Genomic DNA, 12,592 nt, shown 5'->3' with positions numbered 1-12,592 from the left:
TGCTAAAACCATCAGAGAAGTTACGGCTTCAGCTGCAAGAACAAGTCTGACAGAAAATCTTTGGGGAACAAGACAGTGTGATATAACAGACAGAGAGAAAAGAAGGAAGGACCCATGACTGGGCTCGCTATCCTCCATCCCAGGAGTTAGGCCGTTTTAGCAGCCTCACATGGAAAAGGCCATAAAGCATCCCATCTAGGGGTGTGGGCTCACCTGGAGCTGACCTTTCCCCATGAGCTTGTCTGTGCTCTCGCCATCCTCCTTGGTGATCTTCATCTTGTTGTAACACTTTTCATAGCACAGTATCCGCAGGGTCTGGGAGCCTTCCAGCTCTATCTCGAACTCCTGTGGTTCCCCAAAAGAAAGAAAGTTATCCACAAACAAGCAGGTCCAACCAAGAATGTGGCAGGTTCAACATCATGTCTGAACCACGGTTTAACAACAATGGTACCCCTGCTGCCCCAGAAGGACCCAGACCTTACATAACTCTCCTCCCTTGGTCCTGGGATCCTTGTGAGCATTCCTGTAGACAATGCTGTCACTACACTGTGGGTCTGTGATTGGAAGTTTCTGGAAGCCTTTGTTTGTTTGTTTTTTCAAGACAGAGTTTCTCTGTACCTTTGGTGCCTGTCCTGGAACTAGCTCTTGTCGACCAGGCTAGCCTCAAACTTATAGAGATATGCCTGCTTCTGCCTTCCAAATGCTGGGATTAAAGGCATACGCCACCACCACCCAGTTTCTAGAAGCCTTTTAAAACCTAACTCAAACTCGGCACAATGGCATCTGTCTCCAAAGAGTGGTCTTAATACCAGCGGCATCAGAATCGAGACAGGGTTTGATAACGTTGGGTGGTAACGGCCTGTGAAGTGAGTTCATTTTCAGGGCCGTGAAGCTGTTCTGGGTAGTGCTAGAGTGGCACTACATATCATCATTGATCTGTGAAAACCCACAGCAGGTACATCTACCGCTAACTGTAGCCTTTGGGCCATGGTGGGTGTGCTATGCAGGTAGATCACATTGTATAAGACTGAAATAGCGGGCAGTCCATGGGAATTTCCGCCCTTCCTCTTAATTCTGCTGTCACACTAAGACGGAAGAATAAAACCGAAGCTAGGGGTACAATTCAGTGTTCAGCAAGTGCAAGTTCTGGCTTCCGTACATTCTCTTTAAAAAACCATAATCCATGGAAGGGCCAGAGGGCTTTGCAATGGTCCTCTGAGCTTTGCCACTTAATGTGGAGTTAACTTGCTCCTCTATCAACCTTCAGAGTCTCTAGGGAATTCTGCATTTTCCATCCATGCTTATGCATGCATGGCTCTAGCTGGGCATGCATGACTCTAGCTGGGCATAGCAGCTATTTTTGGGAAGTTGTATTAGGAGTATGTGAATTCCCTCTATGACCTGCAGGTACACATCAGGTGACCTAGACTCCCCATTATGCCTACCTAGGCCTTTTGCAACCTACCTAGAATCCATCTTTGTTGCCTCTGTGGGGTGTCACAATCCCCCAGTCCCCTTATTTTCTGAAAGCCATTTACAATGGGTCTCGTGTGGCTTTTTTTTTTTTTTTAAAGATGGAGCTGGCCTGATATTCACTATGTGCCCAGGCTAGTCTTGAAAGCCAGGCAATTTTCCTGCTTCTACCTCCTATGTACTGGGACTGCAAGAATGTATCACCAAGCAAGCCTCATGTGGTTTTATTCTGCCACTATCATAGATTATATTTGGCCTTTTTGTCCTGAGAAGTTGAGAGGTAACTACTGGGCCCCTTGTGTCCTTGTCCTACTTAGACAACATGTATAATGGACAGACGATGAGGGGACGCAATGAAGCAAGACCAGGGATCTGGTCGCACGGTTACACTGTTAGCCATATGACCAAGGTAGATGAGACCAAGCTGCCTGGTATTTTATGGTTTACTCCTTGGTGCGCAAGGGGTGGGAGGCAGCTCTGTAGCTTGGCTATTCCACCTGTGCCAACTAAATCAAGGCTGTTTAGGGTCACGGCAACTGCGGAGACCAGAGGGGGTAACTCAGAGTCTGACAACTTCATGCTTCTGTGCGATCATGTCACGCCAAAGGCCCACAGTTGGGGAGTACAGCCAACAGACTACGCCAAGCTAGTACCTCAAGACAAGCACACGGGACCCTTGGAAACAGAACAGGGAGGCTCAGGGAGCCAGGCCCACAACCTTGGCAAGCAGGGCCTAAGAACTCCGGAAGCCAGAATAGTCCCAGGAGTTCATTTCAGTTTCGGAGGAAAAAGGCAAGCCAGAAACCTAACAACTATACAATAGGCTATAGCAGGATTCAAAAGCCTTTTAAAGTATTCTTTCGAAACGCTTCTCTGGAGAAATGGGTTATTCCTCTCCTGGGCGTGGGTGGGTAAGAGTCTCAGGAACACAGAGATAAAATCTCTTGGCTGTATCATACAGCTCCCCCCCCCAACCTCTAGGAGATTCCAGGAATGCTGGCAACCGCATGGGGGAAGCCCTCGGGGAGCCCCCGGAGATTAAGATCCGTGGAAAACATCCTGGTGGGGGCTGGCTCCTCACCTCGTTCCAGTTTGGCTCAGTCGTGTCCCTGTAGACGCGGGTCTTCGCTTTGTTCACAAAATACCCGAAGGAGTCCACCTCCAGGGTGCAGTATAGATCTGGGAGAAAGGGACAGGGTGAGGGTGATGGGTCTTCTGTATTGCTAGCTTGTGTCAGAGCAGGTATCATTACAACGTCAGGGGGAAAATGACCTTTCCTTCTTAAGGTAACCCAAACGGTGGCTGACACAAACACTAGCCCCTCAGGTAATATCCCTGGGCCAGCCAGAGGTGTTGGGACACAGAACTTCTCAAAACACCCACTTCCACAACACTCGGCAATAGTCCGCTAAAGCCCCTGCTGGGATGGGGGACCTATGCTGGGTGTGCAGGGGGAAAGGTGGATGTGGCCTTGGAAGCCAGGGTGGGTTGAGCGTTGCATTGTGGAGAGGCCACAGCAGATGTCTCCTACCCTGGGAGTAACAAAGGGTGGAAACGGGAGCCTAGGGGGAGCTCCGAGGATCTGAGCAGACCCTGACGGGAACTTCACGAAACACGGAGCTAGAGCACGGGAAGTTTCACACCAGTGCAGGGCTGAGAAAGATGAGAAGCAGGGGTACTTGTTGGACCAAGTGTAACTGGTAAATGACAGGAAGGGGTCCTGCATTTTAGGGGAGTCCTCGATGAGGAGTAAGGGAGGCCTGGCAGTAGGGATTGGGAAGGCCACGTCAAAGACCTACATGCATATGGACCAAGATGATGCTGCAATGAATAATGACATCTGACTGACAGGGCAAGGGGACAGTACGGTGGAACAGGACAGCTATCAGTGAGTCGGGTGTCAAGAGTCCAGATTAATACAGATTAAGACACTGATGGAGAATGGCCCCGGACTGATGGCAAGGAGTCTCACAGTGGAACAGAGGCTGCAAGTGATACCCTTGGCTTGGGAATCTGAAGTTTAAAGAGTAAAATATCAGATATAAATGAACACAGTTGGTCAGGAGAGAGAGGCCAAGAGCTAGAAAGGCAGCTTGGGCATCGTTGGTCTGTTACTGGATGAGTCTTGGGGGTAGGCCTGGCAAGGGGCGGGGGAAGATGCTTATGGAACAAACATATGGCGAATCTTTGCAAACAGACTGCTGTGAGAGATTATCTATACTAGGTTAATTGAGATGTAAAGACCCAGCCTGAATGTGGGTGGTTCCATTCCACAGGCTGGCGAAGAAGAGAAAGCAAGCTAGCTTAAGTATCCCCCCCTCCCCCCACTGACTGGGTGCCATGTGACTAGACTAGCTGCCTTCTGCCTCCATGACTTCCCCACCATGATGGATAATACTCTGGAACCAGAATTAGCCCTTTCTCCTTAAGCTGCCTCTGTTGGGATATTTGTCACAACAACAACAACGAGAGAGAGAGAGGAGGGGGAGAGACAGGGACTTGGTACCACAAGCAGGGTGTTGCTGTGGTAAGTAGGACTTTGGTTCTAGGACTTTGGAATTGGTTTGTTGGAGGAACGTGGAGTGCCTGGAACTCTGGGTTAGAAATGCCCTTGAATGCCATGAGCAGAGTTGAAGGAACTAGTCTGGTGTGAGTTTGGAGGACCAGAAGACCGAGAGACATTGGGATGGTGGAGGCCACCTCAGCAGGCTTCAGAGGTCATTCTGGTTATATTCTGGCAAATAATCAGGCCTCATTTTGCCCATCTCCTGAGAACTTGAGTGAGGCTGAATTTTAAAAATAATGGACTAATTTGCTTCGTGGAAGAAGTTTCAAGGAAAGATGACATCCAGGCTGTGGCGCGGCTATTGCCCACGGTTCCTATCCAGACGTAAAACACGAGCAGTTTGTTAAGGAAGGGAACTTAAACAAGTTGATAGCTGCAGCCAACACCCAAGGGGACCATGTAGCAGTAATTGTTAAAGACAAACCTGTGCTTTCAACTGGGACAGAATGAAAGGCGCCCTGAGGTCAAGACCCCAACCCCCAAAGTCTGCAGTGTGAAGATACAAATTCATTTGAAAGGAGAAAGTCTGAACCGAGGGTGCAGTTGAAGGGTTCCCCGATCCTGCAAAGTCACTGGCTGGGGAAGTGTTTTCCCAGGTCAGCTCAGGGAAGCTGGGACAAATGCAGTGCAGGGGTCCAGACTCCATCCCAGGCTGGCAACCTGGTAATACTGTCCCCATGGCATTACTGATTTTATAGACATGAAAGATATAAGATTGAGAAAGTCACGAAATCTTGCACAGCAGTTCCAGAGAGCAACTTGGGCCAGACAATGTATAAGAGAGGTGGAGTCTCTTCGAGGAGGCCTCAAGAGGCCACCGGGTGAAGCTGTGCAGGTAAAGGTTAAGTTGCATTGGAGACCCAGCAGGGTGAAGATGTCAGGACCATGGATAGCCACCAAGGAAAACTGTAGCTATGGAGAATTTACGGCAAAAGAGAGGGGCTGCAGGTGGCAGAGCTGGGCAGAGAGGCTACCCAATCCTCTCGAGTTCAGAGAGGTCTATCATGAGTCCAAGATGCTGGACACAAAACTGCAGGCTTTAGCGTTTGCCCTGCTGAAGTTTGCTTTATCCCGATCTTTCCTTGATAGCTCCCATTTAGGCCTTTGGCTATGAGAATGTTTATTCTGTGCCATTTTATGTCGGAAACATGTAACTTGTTTTTGTTTTATAGGAGTTCAGATAAGATGAGACTTGAGGCTTTTAAGCAGGGTTGACATTTTAAAAAACTATGGGGATTTTTTTGAACTAGGACTTAATGCATTTTACATCTGAGATAGACAGAGCCCCATTCATGCCAGTGAGGAGATCTACCACTGAGCTACACTTCCAGCCCGAGTGCGCATCTTTCTGAGGATCACTGACTCAGGGTGTATGAACAAATATCTCAAAGTGGTTTTAAGTCTCATTTTTCTAACATGACAAGCATTTTTTCCCATGTACTTACTAGCTATGTACTATTCCTTTGGTGAGGTGTTTTCTATTCAAATCTTTTTCATGTCAAAAAAATTAGCATTGTTTTTGTGCGCATGTGCACACACAAGTGAGCGTGTATGCATGCGTGTGTTGTGTATGTGTATGCATGACGTGTGTGAGCGGATGTCTTTGTGTGCTCACGGTGCATGTGGGGAAGGCAGAGGACAGCTTCTAGGAGGTTCTCTCCTTTCATCGTGGGCTCCAGGCGCTGAACTTAGGTGGCCAGACTTGCACGGGAGGCTCTTCCACCCACTGAGCCATCTCACCAGCCCACGGCTCGTTTAAAAACAAAATGTTTGAAACTGCATCTTCCTAGTGCTCAGTTTTAAGAGTTCCTTGTATATTCTAGATGCAAGTCCTTTATCGGACCCATTCCAGAACTTGTTGAGGCTTCCTGTTCTGCAGCAGTGTGGAGAGGGTCAAAACTCTAATTGCCCTTCAGTACCACGGGCCTGAGGGCTGGGAGGACCTACCTAGGTGAGGAGATGGGAAGATGCAGTGTGGCCGCCCTTAGACAGCCAGAGCAGCTCGCTGGGAGAGAAAGGGTGGTCTCGAACCAGCTAAATCTGCTCTGCTGCCGGGCTTGGGGGACCGCCGCCTACAGTTCCCTGAATTGGACCTTAGGCTCCCCGGCATCTTGCTGCCATCAGGCTTCGGGCTCAAATTCCAGACCCGGTAATTAAAAGACCTGCCAGCAGGTGGCAGCTCATCTGTATGCGTTCTCCGTTCTCTGAGACAGGGGAAAAGCTGAGAAAACAATCCCATCCCCAGCAGGCTTCATCCAGCAGGGTCCCACACGGAACAGCGGAACAGCGCACCTCTGGTGGACCCGAACAGCGTTCCTAGGAAAGTTTACTTACAGGGTCCACCACCTCCCTCCCTAAGCCACTTACTTGAACTCTGCTTAAACCCGGTGGCTGAGTGGACGATGACATTCAGGAAGCCGTAGAGCCCAGGAGACTCATCATCTGCATGAGAGACCATAGAGGTCAACTTTCTGCCTTCCCAGCACGGGAGGGTAAGGTGACTGGTTGGTCCAGCAGGAGGAGGTAGTATCACAGACAGTGGGTACCCACTATGGATGCTGCATTTAGTATCTTAGGATCTAGCTGGGTTCAAAACGCAGGCAAACTGGTGGCCAAAACAAAGTTCCAAAGACAGGAGAGGGAGTTGGGGTGACATGGGTATGAGCGGAGCCCTTGTGCTTGAATACACGCCCGTGTGTGTTAACTGAGTGCGTATGCACACGGACAGCACCGAACACAAAACTCGCCATGGTTTCAGTGCTGCTCAGGGTTCACACCCACTGTACTGACAGTCTGGCCAGCTGTCACAAACCTTATGGCTAGGGACAAAGCCCAGGGTCAGTTTTTACAACTGTCCGGCAGTGGCTTCAAGGGGAAAAACTGCTCCTAAGATCAGCCCGATGCCCAGGAGCCGAAACTGCTCCTAAGAGATCAGCCCGGTGCCCAGGAGCTGACACTGCTCCTACCAGATCAACCCGGAGCCCAGGATCCCAGCCTTACCCTCTTTGTTGATGGTCAGTGGAATGTGATGAACAGTCTGAAGTTTCACGCATGAGTTGGTCAGCATTTGCAGCTCCACCGACGTCAGAGAGAAACTTTTGAAACCTGAAGGGGCAGAGCAGGCATGGGGACAAGTCAGTCCGTACTGGCCCTCTCAAGTGACCCTCTCGACACATGGAGGCAGGAAGGTCAGAAAGGCCCCCTGGGCCTTGCTGACTCCCAGGTGAAATGCGGGGATAGCACAGGGCAATGCAAAGCCCTGAAGAGCCCAGGCCCATGGGCCCCTGAGAGGATCGGCAATGCTGCTGATAACTCATGTTCACATGTGCTCTCTTGCCACCCAGGCACAATGCCACAAGGCAGGCTGGAACAGACAGATTGGTCTGGAAGCATCTCCCTGGTAGGTCTCCCCAGACAAACATCCGTGTAGCTCTTGTCCTTCACTCTGCTACGGTGGATGATGTCTCCCAGTCAGCTGAAGCAAAGGGGTTTATTTCTGGACACCACTTGGAGCAGGGACAGATGCTGCCATACTGGAAATGGTTTGGATCCCATGTTAGGCCAAGAATCCCTGGGACATAAACCCTTGGTCTCTCCTAGGCCATACAGGCACTGAAAGGAAAAAGTGGTCTTAGCTCAGCATAAATGATGTGTCTTAGAGACAGGAACTCAGAAGGGGTCAGAGGCGTGCAGAGCCCCCCAGCTGTATCTGCAGAAACTGAACCCCAACTCCTGTTTCAGCAGGAGCTGCTGATCTCTCAGAGGACGCAGTTCTTGGAAAATGGGGTGTTAGGCAGCTGCAGGCCAAGGACTTGTGGGTGAGGTCTACCATTCTGTTCCCAACACTGTCCCAGGACCCGGAGTGTAGCTTGCAATTTCAGAGAGAGAAAAAAACCCACTGACAGAGGGAAGCGCCTAGAGAAGGAAGGAGTCATTACAGGGAGGATGAAGAGTCTTGTTTGGAGGTGAGCAACAGTGGGGCCACTACGGTGTGGTTCCTGAGGTAAGTCCAGGCAACGGCTCCTTCTTCACTACCTGGAGAGGGAGGGCAATGGAGCCCCAGGGGGTCAGACAGTAACTGGTGAACAGGCCCAAGGATTAGGCCATAAAGGCCTGGCTGGGACAGGTGAGAAGGGTAGATGGTGTGTGAACAGACAGCTAGGAAGAGCAAAGGGCATATTGGCTGGGCGAGCACTGGGAGAGCACAATAGGGCTGGGCAGTTCCTCTAATGTTCTGAATTAGGCCGGGTTCCATGCAACATCTCCCTTCCCAGTCTAAAGCCCCCCTGAAAAGAAGAGTAGAGCAGAGAAACGGGGGAAAGGAGAAGCGTTAGAAGATTGAGAACTGTCCACTGAGTAGTCATCCGTCCATCCGTCTGTCCACCCACCCATCCATCCCTGGTGGCTGAAGGCCGAGTTCTCTGGATACAGGGCCCACTCACATTTCTTCTGCTGCTCCCGGATGCTCTCTCGCCACTCGGCTCGCTCATAGTCGGAGGAGATCAGGAATGTGTAACTCTGCAGAGAGGGAAAAGAAGAGCAGACCCTAGAGTCGGAGAGACACACTTTTCTCCCGCAGCCAAACTGACCACTTTTTGTACACTCTACTGTACTATACTGTGGGCCATGGTACCCAGACACAGTATAGGCCTATGTCCGGCATAAGCCTACCCGAAATGCCTGGGGTTAAGGGCATGACTCTGGCAGAGGGGGTGCGGCTTAAGGACATGGAGGGAGGGGTTATGAGGTAGTTCTTTAGGGTGAGGGCTGATGGGAATCTAACCTATGCAACCAGCCCATAAGAAGACAAGGCTCACAAAGTCTGGTCAGCTGCTCTCCCTGTCACGTGCAAAAGAATAAATCACACAAAACCCTGTCTTGAACAAGAACACACACACACACACACACACACACACACACACACAGAGAGAGAGAGAGAGAGAGAGAGAGAGAGAGAGAGAGAGAGAGAGAGAGAGAGAATAGAGAGACCCAGGCTACAGGTGGCACCAGGAATCAGACCAGAAGAGAATGTCAATGACCCTGGAGGTCCCTAGGTAGAGTTCCTGTACCTGAGGACCCGAGGTCACATTCCCCTACACGCTCCCTGGAGCCCTTGCCACTTCCCAGCCGCAGGAGCCGAGGGAGCTGTTATTCAGCTGGAGACTAGCCCAAAGCCCCATCGGAGGGATGTGTGCCTGCATGTGTCACGCTGCACTGGTCTCTTTTGGAATGGGAATGCTCCCCAGCTCCCTGGAGCCATAGAATGGCTGCCACAAGGCATCCATGAGCTGGAGACAGCAGGCGGCTGGGGAAGGCTGGACCGCGGCTGGCACTCACCTTACCATTGCGACTGTGTACCCTGAAGGCCATGCTGGGGGACATTAAGAGCAGCAGTGACTCTTGCTCAGACAGCTTCTTCCTCAGCCTCTCCATGACTTTGCTGCCCTTGTTTGCTCTCTGCAGAGAGAGCATAGTCTTGCTTTTTCATCTGGAACCAATGCCATCTGCTCCCCCTCAGTTGTGGTCCATCACTCCCCGGCCTTACCCCCAGGCTCACAGAGCACAGAATCCCATCTGTCAGCTCAGTACAGTCCAGGCCCTTCGTCAGCTGTTGCTGGTGGCCTTTAGAGGATGTGAACAGCCTTTCCTTGGGGTTGAGCCCCAGCACTAACTTGGGGTGTGCTCACTGAGCCCTTCCTGAAGGAATCAGTCCTTTATGTAAGAGCAGGGGCTAGGCCTTCAGCTTGTCAAAACCTGGACAATGTTCAGGAGTTAGTGGGATCTAGGGGACCTTTACCCTGCTCCTTGCCTTGGTCACATTTATCATCAGGCCCCTGGGATGTTGGGGGTCAGGGAAGGAGAGGGTCCTAGCACATTAGAATGAACATCACTATGATCTGATGAGAAAACCCCTCCTTGTCCTGGGCTGTGTGGAACTTTCCTGAAGCCACTTGACTCTGGAAAGAAGACTGTGGCCTCTCATAAGCTGGTGCCCCGATCCCTATCCCATGATGTGGGATAGGGACAACCATCAGTGGGCAGCAGGGCCCAGTAGCCCCGAGGACGCAGCACTGGCTCTGCTTGGGGACAATGCTACAGAGGTCATAAATCAATGATTTAACATCCACCGTGGTCTTGGCTCACCCCTATCTGAAGCTTTAGAGCTTCCCTACATATCCCTAAATGCGTAACACTTGCAACGTGGAGATCTAGGAAGGGGCATGCCGCCTGAAGAGGACCCTTTGTTCTGTGGTATCCACTTCACTAGGGATCTAGGGGGTGTCCTTGAGCAGAAGCCTGTCTTCTGATGATACAGCTTGTTTGGGGCTAATGCTAGCCCCCACCCCCTGGCCTGAACTAACCCTAGACTCACCTTTACACCTTCTAAGAATTCTCCAGGAAAAAAAAAAAAACAAAACAAACAAACCTGGGGGACTGTAATTCAAAGCAGCTAGAGGGGCCACATCCTAGTCTGCCCTGAGTCCTCTACAGCCCAATTGGGATGGATGCACCATCCCCTCCCCCCCCCCCCCCCGCCATGATTAAGCATGTCTCCCTGCCACAATACCACACAGATGCTGCCTGAGCATCAGCTAGCAGTAGCTCTAAATATGGAAGGTGGGGTGAGAGGATTGCTCAGGCCCAGGATACTAGCATGGACAACCCAAGACCTTGTCTCTTAGTTGTCCTCTGGATGCCCTCTTTCTCTGCCTGACTTCATTTCTACTTGGTGTGACTTGGGGGTGGTGGGAAAACAGTCCTCCCATCCTTGGGTGCCTTTCTTGCCTAGGACCGTTGAGTACTGATCTCCTGGCTTGTTTTCTATGTGGTAGAGGTTAAATTCATAACCTCCATAAGAAGAATCAGGAGCTTCCCCAGGCCTGATCTTCCTGGAACGCAAGGACGGGGTCGGGGAGAGGATGAGAAGATCATAGTAAGAGGTAGGTACAAGGCTGGGCTCTCAACATTCCAGGGATGGCCATGCAGGCTTAAGCTGGACCACGTCAGAGAAGAGCCACAGGGGATCTATGAGTGAACACGAACCTTCTATGCAAGGGTCACTAGTCAGGTAAGTGGACACTGAGCAGTTTGACAGACGGGGTAAGCATCCTATAACAGACACTCCGTGAACAGCCTGCCGGATGCCTCATCTCCCATTGAGGCTCGGTTGCTAGGGACTTTGGTAGGAGAACTCAAATTTAGTTGGAGGCTCTCAAAACAACCAGAGTCCAGCTATGATCCGATGCCCAGGACCCGAGAACTCTCAAGGGTCCCTGCAGATCCTGCGGACCAGCTGTGGAGGGACAGATGCCTGGCCAAGACCGAGAGAGCCCCTGCTTGGCCTGCACACAAGGGTCTGCTGTGCACTCAGGCTCCACGGAACCTGGCAGGAGCTCTCCAAAATCGGTCTCACCTTCTCCCGTTGGATGTCGCTCTTGATCTGGGAGATTTTGATCTTCAGGGCATCCAGTTCCTCGTCTGGCACCAGAGGGATGTTGGGCACAGCCTCCAGTTCATCCACCATCTGGAAGCTGAGGTCCGTGAGCGGAATGTACCATTTGCAGTCATATTGCTGGGTTTTGCTGGGGTGGAGAGGGACGAGAACGTTAACAGACTGCACTTCCCTTTGCTTTTGAGAAGCAGAGAGCCCTAGGTCTACAGCTGGGCCCTTCAGCTGACTGAAAACAGGCGAGGTTGCAGTTGGCAGCAGGCACTGACGGGACGGGACTGAAGTGCAGAGGCGCAGAGGTTGAGAGGCCGCGGTATACCTGTTAGCGTCACTTTACTGATGAACAGCAGCGGAGGCTCCCCTTCTGCGTGGAGTGAGTGAGTTCATTCCCACGTCAGCAGAAATATGTAAGGAGACCCCACCGTGTCTAGGTTGTTCTAACAGGACCTCTTGACTCCATTCCAACCTGGGCAAATCTCTGGTGCTGGTGGCGTGTGTGTATGTGTACATTGGGCAGTTTGCTGGTGGCGGTGGTGATGCGTGTAAAACATTACAGCATGGGAAGACGGAAGGACAGCTACCCCCGAGTGACCATTTGCTGACAGGGGAGGGTTTCTGGCCCAGCCCTGTAGCCCTCGATGCTTCTCTGATGGTTTTTGATGAGACTTTCCTGCCTTTCATTACAGGACGCAAAGACAAGTCACTGCCCTGCCTTATGACCCCTCCAGATGGTTGGTGATGTCCCTGACTTTGAGCCTGGCATCACATCCAAATAGAAACTATGTAAAGAGTGTGTGGGGGGGGGTCTGGCTACATTGTTATTCATGTCTGTCAGAAACCCAGCCAGCAAAGCCTTGCGGTGAGGGCAGGGCCAAGGTCACTCACCCTCCACTTTGCTTCTTCAGCTTGGTGCAAAGGAGCAGGTCGGTGAACAGGAAGATGTGGCGCAGCTTGCGGGCCCCCTCCACCAGCTCCACCATGAAGCTGTCCTTCAGCAGCTGCCGGTGCTGTGGGCACAGTGTGTACAGGGGGCAGGTCAGGGCGATGGGTGTGGAGGGGAGATGGGGCACAGGGCCTCTCTCTCAGCAGGAGCAAGGAGGAAA

General features: G+C 51.5%; 1 protein-coding gene across 1 annotated transcript in view; it reads right to left on the bottom strand.

Moving 5' to 3' along the window:
* The window catches only part of Bcr (BCR activator of RhoGEF and GTPase), a 53,138-nt gene that overhangs the window by 16,101 nt on the left and 24,445 nt on the right, over positions 1-12,592 (bottom strand). The window contains exons 10-17 of the mRNA XM_041647523.1: positions 12,375-12,496; positions 11,454-11,622; positions 9,377-9,496; positions 8,482-8,557; positions 7,040-7,144; positions 6,407-6,481; positions 2,555-2,652; positions 214-345 (exon numbers count right to left, since the gene is read on the bottom strand). Coding sequence (XP_041503457.1) covers positions 214-345; positions 2,555-2,652; positions 6,407-6,481; positions 7,040-7,144; positions 8,482-8,557; positions 9,377-9,496; positions 11,454-11,622; positions 12,375-12,496 — 897 coding nt within the window. The remainder of the gene's footprint in view (positions 1-213; positions 346-2,554; positions 2,653-6,406; positions 6,482-7,039; positions 7,145-8,481; positions 8,558-9,376; positions 9,497-11,453; positions 11,623-12,374; positions 12,497-12,592) is intronic.

The sequence above is a fragment of the Microtus oregoni genome, unplaced genomic scaffold, assembly GCF_018167655.1.
Source record: "Microtus oregoni isolate MIOR12 unplaced genomic scaffold, Mior012 000183F_ref0000375, whole genome shotgun sequence".
Classification (NCBI taxonomy): domain Eukaryota; kingdom Metazoa; phylum Chordata; class Mammalia; order Rodentia; family Cricetidae; genus Microtus; species Microtus oregoni.
Note: the sequence above shows the minus strand (reverse complement) of the source record. Positions and strands in the feature narration are given on the sequence as shown.